Source organism: Limanda limanda, chromosome 4, assembly GCF_963576545.1.
Source record: "Limanda limanda chromosome 4, fLimLim1.1, whole genome shotgun sequence".
In the NCBI taxonomy this organism is placed as follows: domain Eukaryota; kingdom Metazoa; phylum Chordata; class Actinopteri; order Pleuronectiformes; family Pleuronectidae; genus Limanda; species Limanda limanda.
Window position 1 is genome coordinate 29,731,397 of NC_083639.1, and position 20,313 is coordinate 29,751,709.

Here is a 20,313-nt window from a genome sequence, read left to right on the forward strand (position 1 = left end):
TTTAACAAATGTATATAACAACAATAAAAAACTAAATAATAACACAGCAAACAAAGTACTATAAACAAACAAGTTTCAAATAAGTGTAAAATAAGTGTAAAAAATAAGGTGCAAAAGAAGTACTACAAACAAACACGGTGCAAAGAAGTGATATAAAAACCAAGGTGCAAAGTAAGTAATATAAAAACAGTGCAAAATAGTACAACTATACACTGTACTTGAAATGTTTACAAATTATAGTAATTTGCAGCATACGACACATTGTCGGGCGGGTTAAATTGCATCAGGTCGTTCACCTGACGCACTATTGCGTGTCGTTGTTCTATGGGCAGGTTTCTGACAATACAGGCTATGCTCTGCCCCCAGTAGCTATATTCATCCTGCAGTGGTTGAGGACCAGGTTCCTGGAATGAAAAGGTGCTCCTCATTCAAGGGATCAAGCGGAGGGATCATGGGTAATCTTCCTCAGCAAGCACACACACCAGCAGCTCCTGATGAACGTGGCATCTGGCCACGGTACACACACACACACACACAAACAGACACACACACACATACATCTACACACACACACACACACACACACACACACACACACACACACACACACACACACACACACACACACACACACACACACACACACATACACACACACACACACACACACACACAAACAGACACACACACACACACACATACACACACACACACACACACACCACACACACACACGCACACGCACGCACGCACATACACACACACACAGTTTATTTTAGTAGTTTGTCCTGACTCTTGTTGAGGGTTAAGGGCAGAGGATGTCACACCTTGTTAAAGCCCTATGAGACTAATTGTGATTTGTGAATATGGAATATACAATGAAAAGTACATTCTATATATACACATGTATTTCTCTGTGTTTTTTTGCTAATGAAAATGAACTCAGGGATTCAGACAGTCACTTGCACCTGCACACTCTTTACTCTCACTCCAGTGTTGGGACTGAGGCCCCAGTGATCTGAGTTTCAAAAATGAGTCGAAAACCGTGAGACCAACCTCAGGAAACCCCTTACATTTAAAAATCCAGCATGGAGCCCTTATCTCCATGTGGCAGCAGATCACTTCCTGGGTCCTGTGAAGGACCCCACTGTAAGCCACTCCCTGAGACTTGACTTCTGACCTTTCAATTGGCCGAAGGCAACACTGACCCCTGACCCCTCCTCCAGGGGGGCTGGTACCTCCCAGGTGCTACAAAAGAACTGTGCTCCCAAAAATCTGTCTCTTTTCACCCTGCTCAAGTCGTCTCCAGACCCTCCAGGGGCCTAACTACACGACTCAGTAACTAAGGAGGCGATTAGACGTTTGTTTAATATCATTTTATTTGAAGTCGTTTCATTTTCTTCTTATATTTTAGTCGAAGTTTTATCTTGATAGGACTTTTTGCTGTTTTAACTTGAAGACCGAAACAGGAAGTGCCCCGCTGGACGGACTCCGACACTTCCATAGACTTTTTCTTTTTTTTCACGATCCACAAACGGCTTCCACAAAGCCGTTCCCTGCAGAAGCGCGACGTTCATCCCGCTGAGGAGTAAAAGACAATTCACTCCGTTCCTGTAAACCAGCACGTTCTCCGCTGTTACAGAAGAAAGGCGTAGTTTCATTCCGTCAAGGCAGCAAGAAGAATTTGCTTCCTTTTCCGGTCCAGCGGCCGAGCCCGGAGCTCCGCTCGTGAGAGAGACCACGTGATTCACTGGCCCCCGACACATTCGCGCAGACGCGCAGGCACATCGCGAGGGTTGTACAGTAAGAGACTTGATAATCTGGGCAGATACGTAGCATATTGTTTAATATTTGATTGTATTTGTTGCGAGACCGCTGAGTCTCATTGTTTAACCGGCTACTACGAGCCGCTACTTCCGGTTCATTTCCGGGTTTTGTGTTAGTGTCTGAGCGCCGCGAGGAAAGCCTCCAGCCACGCTGTTAACGTCTGTGTTAGTCTGCAGTGAGTTTACCGATCAGAAACTTAGCCCACAACGTCCGCTTGAGGGCTGAGTGGTTAAATCACTGTTAATCTATCTCTGGCGTGTTTTAAGAGCTTCTTTGAACTCTCCTTGCATGTTTCTCTCTCTCTCTCTCCTTCTAAACCGACCTATACACCCGTTCCGATCTGTATTTATAATACAGTTCATGTAACATAGTTAAATCTACATTTAAAGGGCCTGAACGCATCTGGCCGCCATTTTGAAGCCAAAGCTAAACCAGAACAAAGAATCCTTTGTTCCACCTCCTCCTTTGTGCCTCACACGTGGTCCGGCGGCCATTGGAGGTTATTCATCTCTAGACCCGCCCTCAATTCTGGCTCTAAATTCATAACGAACCCGCCATTTTGTTTTGTAGTTTTAAGCCTAACATTGTCGGCCTCCATCTTGGATGTGTCGTCACTATGTGACTGCGTCATCGCCACGCCCCTCTTCTTTTTCTCTCTCTCTCACACACACACACACACACACACACACACACACACACACACACACACACACTTTGATAGACACACACACACACACACACTTTGATAGACACAGACAGACGCACACACACACAGATACACATAGATGAATACATGTGTTTTCTAAATTGTGATAAATGCTGCTGCTGTTGTGATCTTTGAAATATGGGAGTTTGTTAAGATGATGAATCATTAAATAACACTAACTTTATTTCACACACACACACATAGACACATACACACAGAGAGACACTTTGACACAGACACACACACACACAGACAGACATACATAGGTAGACCGCAGGTTTACATGTATTTTCTGAATTGTGATAAGTGCTGCTGCTGTGTTTATCTTTGAAATGTCGGAGCTTGTTAAAATGACGAATCATTGAATAACATTATAACTTTATTTCCCCTTTTTAATAAATACTTTTGTAATTAAAGTATCTGTAGTCTGTGATTATTTGTGCATAAGTGTGTGAACACAGCTGGATTATGATTGCCTGTGCTCGAACTTAGAAGCCTTCACTGTTTATTAATATTAACTATTAAGATTATTAATTTAACCAATATCATATGAGACTGATATTTATAGCTTGATTCCGTTGGTCCCTGTAACCAGGGTGGTGCCCCCCTTTTTCAATTATTAATATAGATAGTAGTATTCTTAAATTGATAATTTTATTGTTTTTGACTAATTATTTTCATTATTCTTGGTTGATAACCTTATCATTGTTAATTGATAGCTTGTACTTTCTAATTGATAATTCCTATTTTCTGATTAGTGGTTTTATTGTTATTTGATTACTGATCATCTTCAATTAATAATTTAATTATTTTTGATAGATAATTTTTATTATTTTAATAATCATATTTCATGATTATTAATAATTAGCCAACGTCAAGTCTACTCCTATTGCACAACACCAGCATGTACAGTTTATCTACCTGCATGATATACTGTGTGTACATCTTACAGTTGTACATGTATTCATATTCCTTTTTTGCTTCTTTTCAAATTTCTTCTTCTTTCAGTTGTTTCTTTCACTGAGTTTCAAATACATTCTGTTTGTAGATTGTGTTGTAACTCTTGTGTTGTGTCTCTCAGGTAAAATAACTGCACAGTTTACATGTACAGATTTAGATTATAAGGTTTCTGCTCGTAGGAAACACGCTGTGATACCTACCTGTTGATTTATGTACAAGATGTTAGAGCTTAAATCTTCTCAATGGGATTTTTCTGCATAAATAAAGGACAAAGCTCTTTAGTTTCCATTTCTAAATATTTGCAGGAAGCTGATCTGAAAGAGCAATTTAAAAATATTTGGCAAAATATCCCAGCGCTACAAACTGGTTTATTAGTAGTAAGTCAACTGCAGGAAACTTTCATTATTTTACATCGAGGAACTGAATCTGCGTGTTTGCCTCCTCAGGTGGGAATCCAGAGCTACAGTGCCACCAGCCGCTGTGTGTCCCGGCCCAGTCAGACACGCAGCCACTACAGGAAGCTGTTTGTGCTGCTGTTCATCATCGGCTCCGTCTGCATGGTCATCATCACTTCTGGGTTCTTATACATCTGCTGGCAAAGTCCGTCTCCATGCTGTTCACATTTAAATCTCATTTAATTCAGATGTTGCCCGTGTTTTTGCTCTTTTTCTAAGACTTTTCTCAATGTAACTAATGTATATGGCTTCACAATTAACTACGCTGATTTAAATGCATTTTTTCAGCTCAGTAGGATCCACGGAGCATTCAGGACCGAGCCAGGACTCAGGATTAGAGTTTCTTAAACGTGCAGTATATTTGATCTGTTTCTGACAGCACAAGAGACCAGTAGGACGCACTTGAAGACAGATTATACGAGCATGTAGCTTTCAGCACTGCGGCCTCAATATAAAAACACAGACAACGTCTGCTTCTTTCATTTGCTGAAGGAGTCGGTTTGAAAGACAAATGATGTCGCCTTCTTGCTAGAAATCCACTTAACAGTGAACAGATCCTTTACATCTGTTTTAACAAGTGCTTTTCTTTCCAGAACCTGAAAGCCTCTAACAGTTTTGCATTTAGTAGCAGTGCCAGTGCAAGTCAGTGGGCATTCAGCTGTAAGAAAAAATAAAAACAAAATTACCCTTTGTACAAAGAAAAGCTGGTTAGTTTCCTAGTGTGAATCTACTGCTATTCAAAAGATATATTGTTCAGTTTTTATTCATTCATGGCAAGTATTTCATTTCTTTTCATTTCTTCGATCTTTTTTTGTACATATGTTTATATGTGTATCACATGTTGTGTCACCCTTTTGGTTGTCAATGTAATAAGTTTATGTGAGAAATAAAGTGTGGAGAAAATGTGATGTTTTGTAATTTCTCGCCCCTTCAACCTTGACATGGATAGTGGATGATTTCTTATGTTTGCAGGATTTAATCTTTGTTCTTTTCATTTTGATTATTGTGATTAAGTAGTTTAGTTTAGTCAGTTTCAGTATAATTTGTCATGTTTAAGAGAAAACGACATCTTCAACTTCCCGTGTAACATGAGTTCAGGTTCCTCTTTTTATTTTCAAACGCAGGTTTGAGTAAATCACAATTGTAGTTTGCATCGTTACTCTGCAAAGAAATTAAGAACATAATGTATATATACATATTTAATAATGACTCCTTTCATTATTGATAGAGTATTTTCTCTTGTTCTATGTACTTTTATAAAAATATTGATTAAAATATATTGAACCTATTTATCCATTGACTTTATTTAAGCTCTATAAAAATAAGGCTATAAATGTGTATTTGTACATGTTTATTTGTACATGTATACAAACTCATACACCTTCATCAGAATCACTCAGATTCTAACCTCACCACCATGGGTTAAGACCAAAGACCTGTCTAAGGACACCAGGGACAAGATCTTAGACCTGCACAAGGCTGGAATGGGCTACAAGACCATTGGCAAGCAGCTTGGTGAGAAGTAAACAAATGTTGGTGCGCTTTTTCGGAAATGGAAGAAACACAAAATTACTATGAATCGCCCTCGGTCTGGAGCTAGACGAGATCTCGCCTCGTGGGGTATCGATGATCATCAGAAAGGTGAGGGGATCAGCCCAGAGCTACACAGGAGGTGATTTTTCTGCATAAATAAAGGACGTAGCTCTTTAGTTTCCATTTCTGTATATGAGCAGGAAGCTGATCTGAAAGAGCGATAGTTTAAAAATATTTAGCAAAAGTTCACCAGGCTAAAAGCTGGTTTATTAGTTGTAAGTCAACTGCAGGAAACTTTAATTATTTTACATTGCGGAACTGAATCTGCGTGTTTGCCTCCTCAGGTGGGAATCCAGAGCTACAGTGCCACCAGCCGCTGTGTGTCCCGGCCCAGTCAGACACGCAGCGACTACAGGAAGCTGTTTGTGCTGCTGGTCATCATCGGCTCCGTCTGCACGGTCATCATCACTTCTGGGTTCTTATACATCTGCTGGCAAAGACGACTGCCAGCAACCAAGACGACGCCTGTTCTGCACGTGTGAATCACATATATGTTCTTCACAGTTTTAGATTTATTTTTATTTATTTCAAACATTAAAAAGAGACATTTACAAACATGTGAAAAAATGTGACGCAAAGTAGCCTTAATAAACGCAAAGTAACAAAACATGACGTGACGTACAACTGTACAAAAGAATGGATTACATGACAATTTCCCAAAAGTGAAACCACATTTAAGTGGCCCCCTGGTGGCTGCTGTGTAGGTCACACACGTCCCCTAGCACGGAATATTTTCACCTCATTTTTATACAGCAGGAGGAAGTGGACATGCGTCGTCCATCTTTATTAACAATCATAACTGGACGACACGTCAGCTCGGTCAGTTTTTTCATATTTAGTTTGAACTACTAACTAACCAGATTTTGCCCTCAGGAGGTGGTGGAGACCAAAAACCGATCAAAAATTAAGGTAATACTGGGCTTATTATCAGCAGGTGTCTAAATATTCAGTGATCTTTGACCTTTGCAGTTTCGCGCTGAGGAGCTTCACTTCGTGGAGTTTGTTTAACTTATTAACCTTTGTGTGTTTTCAGTGAGAGGCTCAGTTGACTGACTGGAGACAGACAATCGTCTAGATTGCCTTGTCAGATGTTGCCTGTGTTTTTGCTCTTTTTCTAAGAAGTTTTTCGATGTAACTAATGTATATGGCTTCACTATGAACTACGCTGATTTAAATGCATTTTTTCAGAAAATCTGTGGATCAAATACTTATATTTAACACAATCAAATGCAAATCAATTCAAACTTTTATATAATGTGAGTTATATGATCTTGATATTCTTTGTTGATATTCTGTCTGTCAATGTTACAATAAACCTACCATTACAATCATCAACTGTTCAATTATTAGTCAGTGGTCAAACTTACAAAATCGGTAAGAGATCAAATACTTATTTCCTTCACTGTATAGGTGTGTATTGTGTATTATGAGGCATAAATCAGTAGAAACAAAAAATATCAACACAAATCTTTCATGTTAGTCAATGAGTTGTGTTTTGAAGGAACATAAAATTGTTTAACTGATAAAAACAGGTGGAGGGATTCTTAATTCTCTTTTTACAATGTGGAACTATGAATATGGATAATAGCGATAGCTGCTGATAGATCAATACAAATATTTTGTTGCAAACGATTCATTTCTCTCCTGTATGAATCCTCTAATGTCTGTTTAATTTCGGGCAAGTTTTTTATCAGACAAGGGGGAAATTATGAAAAATACATTCAATACATATGGGTATGTAATATATATGGCATAAATCAAATCAGTAGAAACAAGAAATATCAACACAAATCTTTCAGGTTATTCAATGAGTTATTTTTTCTAAGGACAAAGATATCGTTTAACTCTGATAAAAACAGGTGAAAGGGGGAATTCGAAATTCTCTATTTAGAAAAGTGAACTATGAATATGGATAATATAAATGGCTGCTGAAAAATCCTAATAATTGCAATTGTTGCAAACGATGCAACTAAAATCTAAAACCACACAGAGCAAGTCAATTCATTCTCCCCTATATTACTACTCATATTTATTCTGACGTTATCATTCTCATAATTCTAGTCAGAATATAAGCCTGATACTGCTCCATTGGGCTGTGATTATGGGGCGTGTTTCAACCGAACCAGGAAAATGAATTTCTCTTCGCTCAATTGGATAGACCTCCAACCAATCAGAGCAACGTAGTATGTGACGTATGTCAAGCGACACATAGTTGTTGTCAGTTGTCTGTTTCACGAGTTTATTCACTCTCTAAATAAATCAATGGAAATGCTGCAAATGCCGCTCGTATATCCAGCGGAGGCAAAGCCCCCAGGAAGCAGCTGGAGACCAGGGCTGCTCGTGAGAGCCCCGGCAAGCTGCTTCCGGAGCTCCGCTGTCATGGCTCTGCAGGAGGCCAGCGAGGAGTCAAAACGGCAGTTAATCGTCTTTTTCAAGCATACACTTACTTGTTGCTCCAACATTAACTGCAACAGCGTCCCAACATGTGTCTTTTTTGTCTCATATGTGCTGAGGACCGTAGCACCCCCCACTCTTTTTATTTATATGACTGCTTGTGTGGCCGCAGCATCGGGGCCAGCTGATAAATAAAACTTTTTCCGAATCCCGTAGAAGGACGGCAAAAACATCTTTTCGTTCTACAAATGCCTTGATCGCGTTCCTCTGTTCCTGTTTCAAAATGAATGCGCTGTCGATGTCTGCTGAAACAGACTCAATGGCAGCATCGACACATCTCAGCTCTCCAGCGGCAGGCAGCGCTGTTTGGTGACGTGATTGATTACGCCACTGTAGATCATCTGTCCATCATCGTATAAAGCCCGCCCTGACAATTTGATTGGTCAGAACAGCTTCTGTTCGATCATAGTTTCTCCCCAACGGAGCAATGCCAGACCGAACTTCCGAAACTCAAATGTTGTGGGCGGGGCTAAGGTCGTCTGGCACCCAGGCTAAATCATATGCAGTTAGATTACCCATTAGTCTAAATCTTTTACCACACTAGGCGCAACTAAATGCTTTCTACCTGTATGAGTCCTCATATGTACAGTTAGTAGGCCCTTTTGTAGAAATCCTTTACCACACTCGGCGCAACTAAACGGTTTCTCTCCTGTATGAGTCCTCATATGTACAGTTAGCTCGCCCTTTCGTTTGAATCTTTGATCACACTCAGAGCAACTAAACGGTTTTGCTCCTGAATGAGTCCTCATATGTTCAGTTAGATCGCAATTTCGTCTGAGTCTTTTACCACACTCGGCGCAACTAAACGGTTTCTCACCTGTATGAATCCTCATATGTAGAGTTAGATGGCCCTTTCGATTGAATCTTTGATCACACTCAGAGCAACTAAATGGTCTCTCTCCTGTATGGTCCCACATATGTTCAGTTAGATCCCCCTTTCGTTTGAATCTTCTACCACACTCAGAGCAACTAAACGGTGTCTCTCCTGTATGAGTCCTCATATGTACAGTTAGTAGGCCCTTTTGAAGATATCTTTTACCACACTCGGAGCAACTAAACAGTTTATGTCCTGTATGAATCCTCATATGTACAGTTAGCTCGCCCTTTTGTTTGAATCTTTGATCACACTCAGAGCAACTAAATGGTCTCTCTCCTGTATGGTACCACGTATGTTCAGTTAGATCCCACTTTCGTTTGAATCTTTTACCACACTCGGAGCAACAAAACGGTTTCTCTCCAGTATGAGTCCTCATATGTACAGTTAGCTCGCCTTTTCGTTTGAATCTTTTACCACACTCAGAGCAACTAAACGGTTTTGCTCCTGAATGAATCCTCATATGTTCAGTTAGATTGCAATTTCGTCTGAGTCTTTTACCACACTCGGCGCAACTAAACGGTTTCTCACCTGTATGAATCCTCATATGTAGAGTTAGATGGCTCTTTCGTTTGAATCTTTGATCACACTCAGAGCAACTAAATGGTCTCTCTCCTGTATGGTCCCACATATGTTCAGTTAGATCCCACTTTCGTTTGAATCTTTTACCACACTCAGAACAACCAAATTCTTTCTTACCAGTTTTACATTTCATATCATTTAGAGACTGTTTGCTATTTTTTGTATTTAAACCAGACTGAGGTTCCCTGGTCTGCATCCAATCATCTTCACTGTCTTCATTCTTGGCCTCAGTACCTTGTTGTAAATGTCCATCAGGAACTGAGTTCCTGGCTGGTTCTTGTTCTCCACAGTCGGCTCTGTTCCCTTCAGTCTGACTCTGATGAAGCTGTGACAACTCAGGTTCCTCTTCATCTTCTTCACTCTTCATAGTGACAGCAGTCCATGTGAACTTGATATCAGCCTCCTCAAATTGTTGAAGTTGTTCTCCCTCCTGATTGGTCCAAGGTTCCTCCTGTTCCGCTTTAATGTGGGGGGGCTTTTGGTCCCCCTGGTCCACAAGGGGGCTCCACTGCTGCTGCTCAGGGGGAATCTCTTCTTTATTCACCATCAGTTGCTGTACGTCAGCAGGACACACTGAAACACAAATACACACGTTTATCATTTCAGTTTCCCGAATTGTTTTTAAAAACATGAGTTGTGTCGTTTAATGTCTAATACTATTTTGAAGGATCACACTCAGAAAGCAGAGATGTTGAAGTAGTTCATAGTGACCAGTAAAAAAAGTTTTATATTTTGAGGTCAAATGAACAAATTAGGACACTAACAGAGCAGAGCAGGGCGAGTGGAGGTTAGTTAGTTGGTTAAGCTGTTTTCAGTTATGACCTGTGGGTAAAAACCAGAGAATTGTCTCCAGAGTTTCTCCAGAGTTTGTGTTTCACACATGAACAACACAGCAGCAGGTTTTCTGCACAGACTCGTTCACACCAGCATCAAATCCTCCTTACTATTCAGGTGACGGAGGAGCAGCAGACAGAGACAGGAAGTGATGTATTAACTCTGCTGCATAGATCATGTGATCATGTTTACATCACCCCGACACCGTCGTCAGCTCTTATCAACACAAACTCTCTTCACATCTGTCTGGTCTTCTAGTGATGACGTCATTAGGAGGAAGGAAGATGGCTGCGTCGAGTCAAAGCTTTGATTCACCAAAAGATCAAACTGAAGCCAGGAAACAAATAGCCCACAATCATCTAAAGTTTGGGAGTTTTTTAGACGGAGACCAAACAACATGTTTCTCTGTAAACTCTGCAAATCCAAAATGATCACAGCAGCACAACCGTGATGCACGAGCACTTGAAGCTGGAGCATACAGGGGAGATTTCTCAAGATGGCATCTGGAGCGAGACAGAACCGCAAGTTTTACTTTTTGTCCTGAAACAAGCGTAATATATTATGATTATCAACAAGTGGAATGGAAAAGGAATAGACTGGGATAGCAGTCAAGCTGCTTAACATAGGGGGCACAACACCATCTGATTTATGTCCCAACTCTCTCGCCTCTTCCGTGGATTTACTTCTCAAAGGTGCCTTGGTCCTCGGCCACGCAGCGAGACTGAGGCAGAGACGGAGAGGAAAGCGCAGAGGGGCCACCTCTAACGAGTATACTCCTCTCCAATGTCCGCTCAATGTGCAACAAGATGGACGAGCTGCGCCTTCTCATAAGGACATAGAGACTTTTCCCTTTCTTCTGTTTTTGTGGTTTACGGAATCGTGGCTGACCGAAGCTACAGCGGACTCTGCCGCACAGCTGACCGGCTTTCAGCTGCTACGTGCGGACTGCGACCCCATCCTCTCACGGAAGGCAGAAGGCGGAGGGATTTGTTTTTATATAAACCAGGGCTGGTGCAGCGACGTGAAAGTGATTTCACAATCCTGTTCTCTTGACCTGGAAACTTTCTTTATCACCTGCAGACCGTTCTACTCTCCCCCTGAATTCAGCTCTTTTATCCTGGCCGGAGTTTACATCCCACCGCAAGCCGACGTGCGCGAGGCTCAACGCCAACTTGCTGATCAGATACTAGGAGTGGAGAGAAGGAGAGAACACGTATTCCCCTGTTATTGTCCTGGGGACTTTAATAAGTTTAATGCCCAACTAGGGGGAGAATACTCTGGACCACTGCTACAGCACCATCAGCAAGGCATATCATGCAGTTTCCTGCGCTGCTCTGGGTCTATACGACCACGCTCTTATTCATCTGATCCCGTCTTACAGACAGAAGCTCAAACTTTCTAAACCTGCTGTGCTGAGATCCAAGACCTGGAGCAGCAGAGAAGCTGTGGAGGAGCTGCGTGTCTGCCTGGACAACACTGACTGGGACATTTTTAGAACTGCTTCCAACAGCCTGGCCGATGTTCAAACTGGAAATCTATTTTACCCATGTGTGTGTGTCTGTGAATATGGCAATGAAACTCAACTTTAAACAAGATACAGTATGTATAGGGGTTGGGGGCGGGGGCAGTTTGGGCGGAATATGTGGGAAATATGTGGCCCTCACAGTGACTTTTAGTAACCTTTGCTGCTTGGTGTGAATCTTGAAGTTGGTTAAAATATGTGTAGGTCACATCGCTATTCAATCTTGCACCTGTCTGATAATGCCTGTTGTGGGAACTTTGAATCTGTGATATTCAATACACTGTACTCTAACTTGGTCTCATGTATAACTTTTTTTAGATTAAACATGCTTACTGAACACTCACAAGGCATGAGCCGATTCAAGGCTTTTTCTCAAAACACAAAACCGCATTGTCATGATATGAACATTTTCCCAGCAACGGTCGAAGGAGGGCCTAACCTGGGAACAGCTCCTTGTCACTTCCTGATTCGAACTCGGGATGATGGTACTACGCCTGCGCACCATGAAGGAGGACTTCCCCTTTTAATTGACCAATCCTGTTCTACCTACTGTTATAAAAGATTACAAACGCAGTCTGTGCGGTGCAACTTTTGACTACCCCGTGCTACTGATTTAGCCGAGGCGATGCATGAGTGCCCATAGCCATGCTGTTAACTTTTCATTGCTTCTTAATAAATACTTGAATTAGACCAGACCAGCTCTTCTCATATTTGGGATAAACGAACACGTTGACACCACTCTGTGGAAGACCTTAAACTTTCCAACGACCTGAATGAATGTTGTTTACTGCAGATTTGACAGACAATGGACCAGTTCTAACCCTAACCCTGACTACAGACCAGTCGCCCCTACCTCTATAGTAATGAAGATCTTTGAGCGCCTGGTGCTGACTCACCTCAAGACCATAACCAACCACCTCCTCGACCCAATGCAGTTTCCCTACAGAGCAAACAAGTCTGTAGACGACGCAGTCAACATGGGACTCCTCTTCATCCTCAAGCACCTCGACTCCCCCGGCACCTACGCCAGGATCCTGTTTGTGGACTTCAGCTCCGCATTCCACACCAACGCCCCAGCTCTTCTCTGAGACAAGTTGAGACAGCTGAGCGTGCCTGAGCCCAACTGCAGTCGGATCAATGACTTGCTGACAGACAGGAAGCAGCGCGTGAAGCTGGGCAAGCTTGTCTGAGCCCCGGACCATCAGCACTGGAGCCCCACAAGGTTGTGTGCTCTCCCCTCTACTCTTCTCCCCTTAAATCAGGTGTGCCCACACGTTATAGGCTTGTGAGCTACTCTTGAAATTGGCGGCAGCGGCGAAGAATAAAGAAGAGGGGGTACTGGCACCGGAGCGTCCACGTGACTGTCTCTTGTCCAGTCGTTCGATCGACCAGTAGATCCCGATCTACGTATTGGGCACCCCTGCTCTACACCAACAACTGCACCTCCAGCCACCCCTCAAAAGCAAGGGACGAAATACTTATTTCCTTCACTGTATAGGTGTGTATTATATGAGGAATAAATCAGTAGAAACAAGAAATATCAACACAAATCTTTGATGTTATTCAATGAGTTGTATTTTCTAGGAACATAAAACATGTTTAACTCTGGTAAAAACAGGTGGAGGGATTCTTAATTCTCTTTTTACAACAGTGAACTATGAATATGGATAGCTGCTGATAGATTTATCTAAAATTTTTTTTTTTGAAAATGATTAATTTCTCTCCTGTATGAATCCTTATACGTCTCTTTAAATTGTACCTACAGTTAAATCTTTTACCATACTGAGAGCAAGTAAAAAAATGATTTGCTGTATGACTCATCGTATACACAGATTGCCCATTAGTTTCAATTTTTTACCAACCTAGGAGCAAGTAAATTGTTTCTCTACTGTATGACTTCTCTTATGAATATTCAGCTGTTAATTTCAGGCGACTTTTTTTTACCAGACACGGAGAAGATTATGAAAAATACATTAAGTATATATGTGTATGTAGTATATATGGCATAAATCAAATCAGTAGAAACAAGAAATATCAACACAAACTTCCATGTTAATCAATGAGTTATTTTTTCTAGCTACAAAGAAATTGTTTAACTCTGATAAAAACAGGTGAAAGGGGGAATTCTAAATTCTCTATTTACAACAGTTTACTATGAATATGGATAATATGAAACGTTGCTGACAAATCCTCATAAATGTTTTGTTGCAAACGATGCAACTTGAATCTTTAACCACACAGAGCAAGTAAATTCATTCTCTCTTATATTAATACTCATATGCAATTATATTACCCATTAGTCTAAATCTTTAACCACACTCGAGGCAACTAAACGGTTTCTCTCCTGAATGAATCGTCATATGTTCAGTTAGATCGCAGTTTCGTCTGAATCTTCTACCACACTCAGAACAACCAAATGCTTTCTTACCAGATTTACATTTCATATCACTTAGAGGCTGTTTGCTATTTTTTGTATTTAAACCAGACTGAGGTTCCCTGGTCTGCATCCAATCATCTTTACTGTTTTCAGTACCTTGTTGTAAATGTCCATCAGGACCTGAGTTCCTGGCTGGTTCTTGTTCTCCACAGTCCGCTCTGTTCTCCTCAGTCTGACTCTGATGAAGCTGAGACAACTCAGGTTTCTCTTCATCTTCTTCACTCTTCATAGTGACAGCAGTCCATGTGAACTTGATATCAGCCTGCTCAACTTGTTGAAGCTGCTCTCCCTCCTGATTGGTCCACGGTTCCTCCTGTTCCTCTTTAATATGGGGGGGCTTTTGGTCCTCCTGGTCCACAAGGGGGCTCCACTGCTGCTGCTCAGGGGGAACCTCTTCTTTATTCACCATCAGCTGCTTTACGTCAGCAGGACACACTGAAACACAAAAACACACGTTTATCATTTCAGAGTTTCCGGAAGTGTTTTTAAAAACTTGTGTTGTGTCCAATAATGTTGACTATTATTTTTGATAACATTTGACAGTGTCTAGCGTAGTGGAAATCCCCTGACCAGATGTCTCACTCCTGTGATACTGTCTACCTGACAGGATGGAACCCTTATTTGGCGGTGTCTCACTGCTATGACCTTGATAAACAGGGTCTGGGCCCTTATTTGGTGTTGGGACACGGTTTTTATGAAACCAAAGGCATCCTTTTCACCTTACATGTGTGGTCAAAGCCTGATAACAAGCATGGTCTCTTTGTTCAGTAGAACTATGAGAAAGCCAAAAACCTCAAGCTCCCAGAATGCTACATGTTCCCTTGTTCCGGTCAACTTCACAGAGGTGTGAAAAGCCACAAGGCTCACCTCCTATTGGTCACTCTGGCCCCATGACCTGTGAGGTCACCGGGCCTATATAAGCCCAAGATCTCCCTCTCTTCACTCTCTTTCCCTTGCCCCACTGAAGAGGCAGGCGGCCAGCCTCCCTTCCTGCATCGCCAAGGAGAGGGCCTGACTGCTCCAGCACATCTTCTCTTCCAATCTACAAGAGGAGCGCAAAGGTCTAGCTTCCAGCTCATCTTCTCAAGGAAACCGCCGCTCAAATCAAGCTCTACAAACTCCTAGCAGCGACTCGATGTCTTGCAGGTAAGGACTTCGAACTTTATTATGTTCATAATAAATGTTTTTTTTCACAAATGTTCTTTCATTAATGTTGTATAAGTGAATGTTGCCAGCCGCTACACTGTTAAGAATTCCATAACCTTCACCGTTCATTATATAATTTTTAATAGTAAATATTGAGATTTCTAATTGAACTAGATCTAAATGAGACTGATCTTAATCAATAAATTCGCTATCTTTTCCCTTCTGTGAAGGGTGGTGCCCCGAGAGAACTTAACAAACTAAAGTTATGATTTAATATTAATATTTTAAATATTAATGTTTTACATTTTATTTTGATAACCAAATTTATTGAACGCCTAAAGGCACACCAGCTTATAGTACGCTCCAAACAATAATTGCACAACAGTCCTGACACAAGCGTAATATATTCCGATTATCAACACGTGGAATGGAATAGGAATAGACTGGAATAGCAGGGATCATCTTCACTGCACAACTTCAGTGACTGAATCAATCCATGTTGTAAACCAGTTTTAGTATTTAAATTAAGGCTGCATGATTATGGCCAAAATCATAATCACGATTATTTTTGATCAATATTGAGATCACGATTATTCGTTAATATTAGGGACAACATCTTTTTATTGCACTTTCACGTTTAAATGAACAAGAATACTGCTTCCACTTCCATTGTTGTGCTACATTCTGGCTAATGTACAAATCATTGCATCAGACTCGTCCTTATAACAGTGCATCTCGTAGAAGGAAAATATAATTAAAATAGTACCAACACTTTTTACCCAAAATTAAATCCACAGAGCACTGCTTTCACTTCCATGTTGTGTAACCTTCCAGTTAATGTACACATCTTTGCATCAAAATAAAACTTATACGGTTCTTATTCACCTAAAGCAAAATATAAATAAACTGTTTACCCAAAATAAAGGGCTAACTAAAAATAAATATGCCATCACAGAATTCAACCAAATGAAAACAATTCGAGCCTATGCAGAAAAGGCAACAACAAGGTGTTAGGCCTAACACCTTGTTATTGATAAATTATACTGTAACAGTATCAGTGTTTCCCCTACCATTTTATTAGGGGACACCTCCCGCCCCCCCTGGAAGGTCAAATTACCTATTTATTTTATTTTTTATATTTTAATATCGTGCAAGATCTCAACAAATCATTTTAAGGTTACCTTTCCTATGAAACAGGTCTATAGCTTGCTCTTTTATTAAACAAACTAAATGGCCTTCTGTTATTTATCTTATTTACACGAAGGCATGTCATTTCTGTCTCTACATGGTCGCGCGTTTAGATTTCTGCTCTGTATCGCGCACGGCGGAGTTCCATCCAGATGCGCGCACACACAGACTTGTGCGCGCACACATAGACACGTTCACGCACACACACACACACACGTGCACGCTAGGGAATGTCACGAGAGCCAATACTTACGATACCTGTCGATACTAAGATAACAAAACACGACGATGCCCACTTTTTGAAGCACCGTAGGCACCGTGAGCTGCCCAGCTGTTAGCAACTTAGCATTAGCATTGGTGCTGCGCCAGTCGACGTTTACATTCAGAAAACCAAGACCGCAACTGCGGCGTTCGCCCCACCTCGTCTTGTTTATTAAAATGGCACAAAGAGTCGTGTATGGGAGTACTTTGCGTTGGACGCCGGGTTTACACTGGACACGGAAGCAACGCCGCCGTGCTAATCCCTAGCGCGCCGGCACTTGGTTGTTTACACTTCAGCCTCCGGTGGGACCCACACAAAGTTTAACATGGGAGTGGATGGGAGCCAGCTGTTATTTAAGGCTTGGTGCTGCGCTTACACGTCGCTTTGGCGTCGCTTCAGCGTCAATTGTGTAAATCCGACGTGAGGCAGATGACCGTGGCATTATCATTTAATGCATAACGTGTCTCACAACAATGCGTCACTCACATGCGTCTGCAACTACCGTATAACTCACAGTATATGCGCATGCACATTGAACTACCGTATATGACGTTAACCTCTTACGCGGGCGCGCCGTTTGACCGATCAGCGTCAAACATTGTTATTTACAGAACTGCGTCGTACAGCTAGGTACTAATGCAACACATCGTTAGAAAGCTAAGATTCTTCTGATTCCACTGATGTAAACCATTTCAAGATCCGATCACCACAGCCGGTACAAACAACGTATCAGTCAGACAACTTATATTAAAAAAAAAAAAAAGATAGGCGACGTCACTCACCTATGAAGCATCATATTAATCCACAGATCGATAACATTCGAACAAAAACGGTCTTGGTACATTGCCAAAGGTCCAGACGATCCAATCCAGTAAAATAATCACTCCCTAACACACTATTTCTTCAAAGAATAGCCACAGTCAGCTGTTGCGTAATCTCAGAGTAGCCAGCAGCTACGTGTCAACTTTGACTTATTTTCCGTTGTAACTTATCTTAGCATGTAAACAAAGCAGCTCTCTGGGTATCAAAATTAGGGCTGAACGATTTGGGGAAATAATCTAATTGCGATTTTTTTCCCCCAATATTGCGATTGCGATTTAATATGCTATTTTTTATTTGATCCAATTTTTCTCCCAAACAAAACGTAATAAATGATTTAAATATGACCAACACAATATATGAGATACATTTAGTGTTAAATAATATTTAAAATTATAGGTGTCTTACTGTTCCCAAGTCAGAAACATTTCACACAACTGAAACATAGAATTTGCCTCTACTATACTTTGAAAATATTTTGTAAAATCAAGGTAAATAAAGTTATAAATATAAAACGGAGAAATGCACAGGCCACAAAGTCAAACAGTACAACTGTGAACAGTTAATGAACTGGTCCCACTCCTCAGAATGTGATTTTTAACCCTTTCGAACACAAGTCACGTAACAGACAGAGTGTGTTTGGAGCCACAACACAGCAGACATGAGGCGGTGTAAAGACCTTGAGCATCCCTTTCATGTCCGGGTGGTCGTGCAGCGGTAAGGAAGCGCCGGGCCTCAGCAGGAACCCCCCCCCATGCTGAGCACCTCCGTCTCGCAGATGTGCGTGTAGGTGACCGGGGGCTCTGGAGCCCCGCCGCCCCAGTGTTCAGCTGGTCCCAGAGTATCGTGCGTACGTGTGTAAAAGTCAGAGCGTTGCCTGTGAGATCCGTGCGCAGAATTCAGTCTTGCTTTGGAGAGTTTTGAGGCTACAGTATGGCGAAACATTTAGAGAAACGGAACTTCACGTCCGAGGAAGCCAGGGATCTGTGTCTTCAACCTGAAAGCGACAAGTCTGATGACGACGTATCAGTGGAAGACAGCGAAATGTTGTTTGACTCCGAGGCAGAGGCCATGTTTGAGGATGGACGAGACATTACTCTTGACAAGTACGTATTTATTATAATATATAATTTATAAATTACTGTGGGTGTGCTCGTGTATTTGTGGGTTTTTAAGGATTTACTGTTGATTTGTAGAACTGTGAATAGGTGTGGTCTGGGATGGGGGGGGAGATGTGTTTGTGACTTTGTTTGACTATAGGAATGTGAATAGGTGTGGTTTCAGATGTTGGGGAAATGTTTGTGTAGAATAAATTTTAAACCAAATGACCAGTTTTGTCTCCTTTATATAAAAGTATGATTTTTAGTGTAAAAGTAGCCTTTTTAGCCTATTTGGTTACCATGGTTCCAAAGGGTCCTTTGGAGCCTCCAAATGACATATTTGGAAAACGCCTAGACATGCCCTTAGTAAAACATCTGTAAAATATTCATTTTCTGTGGTATTGTGTTCAATTTTGAACTTGGGCTAGTCAAGGCTTCATGCTAGGGTCCCATTATGTTTTCCATTTCATAAGTCCCAGCTATAGTCATCAGCAGGCATCTGTTTACCAAAATTATTCAGGCGAAAATAAAAAGCTTCTAACTCACTGTGTGCCAACTGCTATTAGTCAATGCCAGTAGCACTTAGAGTGATTCTGACTGTTGGGGGGGAAGTTCAGAATGTTACCTTTCAAAGAGACCAAGATCATGCATGTACTCCAAATGGTTCAAGAACAGCTTTCAATATAATCTGGGTGTCCTCAAACAGGCATTTTTAGGCGAATTTCACCTGACTCTTAAGAGGTTAACAACATCCAAAGAATGCACTTTTTTTTACCGTGGTATCAAAATTGGCATCGAGAATCGTGTTATTTTACTGGTATTGGCACCGACTACTGAATTTTTGGTATCGTGACACCCCTAATGCACGCACACAAGTGAGCAACCTCCAACCAGCGGACAGAGAGCCTCCATCTGAGAACATGTGGCATGAACCACCTGGGAAGTAGTTAAAAATATCCGCAATTTTTGAACGCTCCCAGGTGGATGATTGTGGTGATGTTGGTGAAGATGGCCACGCCCACTCTCCTGCGAGTAGCAGCCGGAGAAGCTCTCCTGCTCCGGGTCCAAGTACAGAGAAGAGCCCACGTGCTGCACGCCTGGCCCCAGACAAGCATCTGTCAGTCACCACCGGATGACAGGTTTTGACCCAGCTTGGCTGTCAGAGGGGAAATCTCCCCCTGGCTGTACAAGTCTTTGATGAGATGCGATTGCATCCGTTATTTCAGTGTGTCTTTGGGCGGTGGATGGATACGCTGTCACGCTATGCAGGGTCGCTGTTATGGTTTTCTGGGTTGACGTTGGACATGGACGTAGATTCAGTGAGGAAACGTGAGCTTTGGCCTTAATGCATTCGTCGTACTGTGGTTTGTGGTAGGGCTGCTCAATTAATCGAAATTTAATTGTGATTACGATTATGGGGTCAAACGATCTCCAAAATACTATAATCGAGTTGAAACAATTATTTGGCATCTTTTTCGAAAGAGACGCTCATGCGGCCCCGCTGACTCTCAAGCAGCTGTGAAGTGAAGGAGGAGAGTTGTGTGTGTGGTGACC

General features: G+C 41.7%; 1 protein-coding gene and 1 pseudogene across 1 annotated transcript; both read right to left on the minus strand.

The window, feature by feature from the left end:
- The window catches only part of LOC133000159 (6-phosphofructo-2-kinase/fructose-2,6-bisphosphatase 2-like), a 79,284-nt pseudogene that overhangs the window by 49,023 nt on the left and 9,948 nt on the right, over positions 1-20,313 (minus strand).
- On the minus strand, positions 6,770-14,571 carry LOC132999939 (gastrula zinc finger protein XlCGF57.1-like). The gene is made up of 2 exons (XM_061069747.1): positions 14,341-14,571; positions 6,770-10,024 (listed from the first exon to the last, which is right to left on the minus strand). Exons 1-2 carry the CDS (start codon positions 14,471-14,473, stop codon positions 8,514-8,516), a joined length of 1,644 nt encoding a protein of 547 aa, XP_060925730.1. The 5' UTR covers positions 14,474-14,571; the 3' UTR covers positions 6,770-8,513.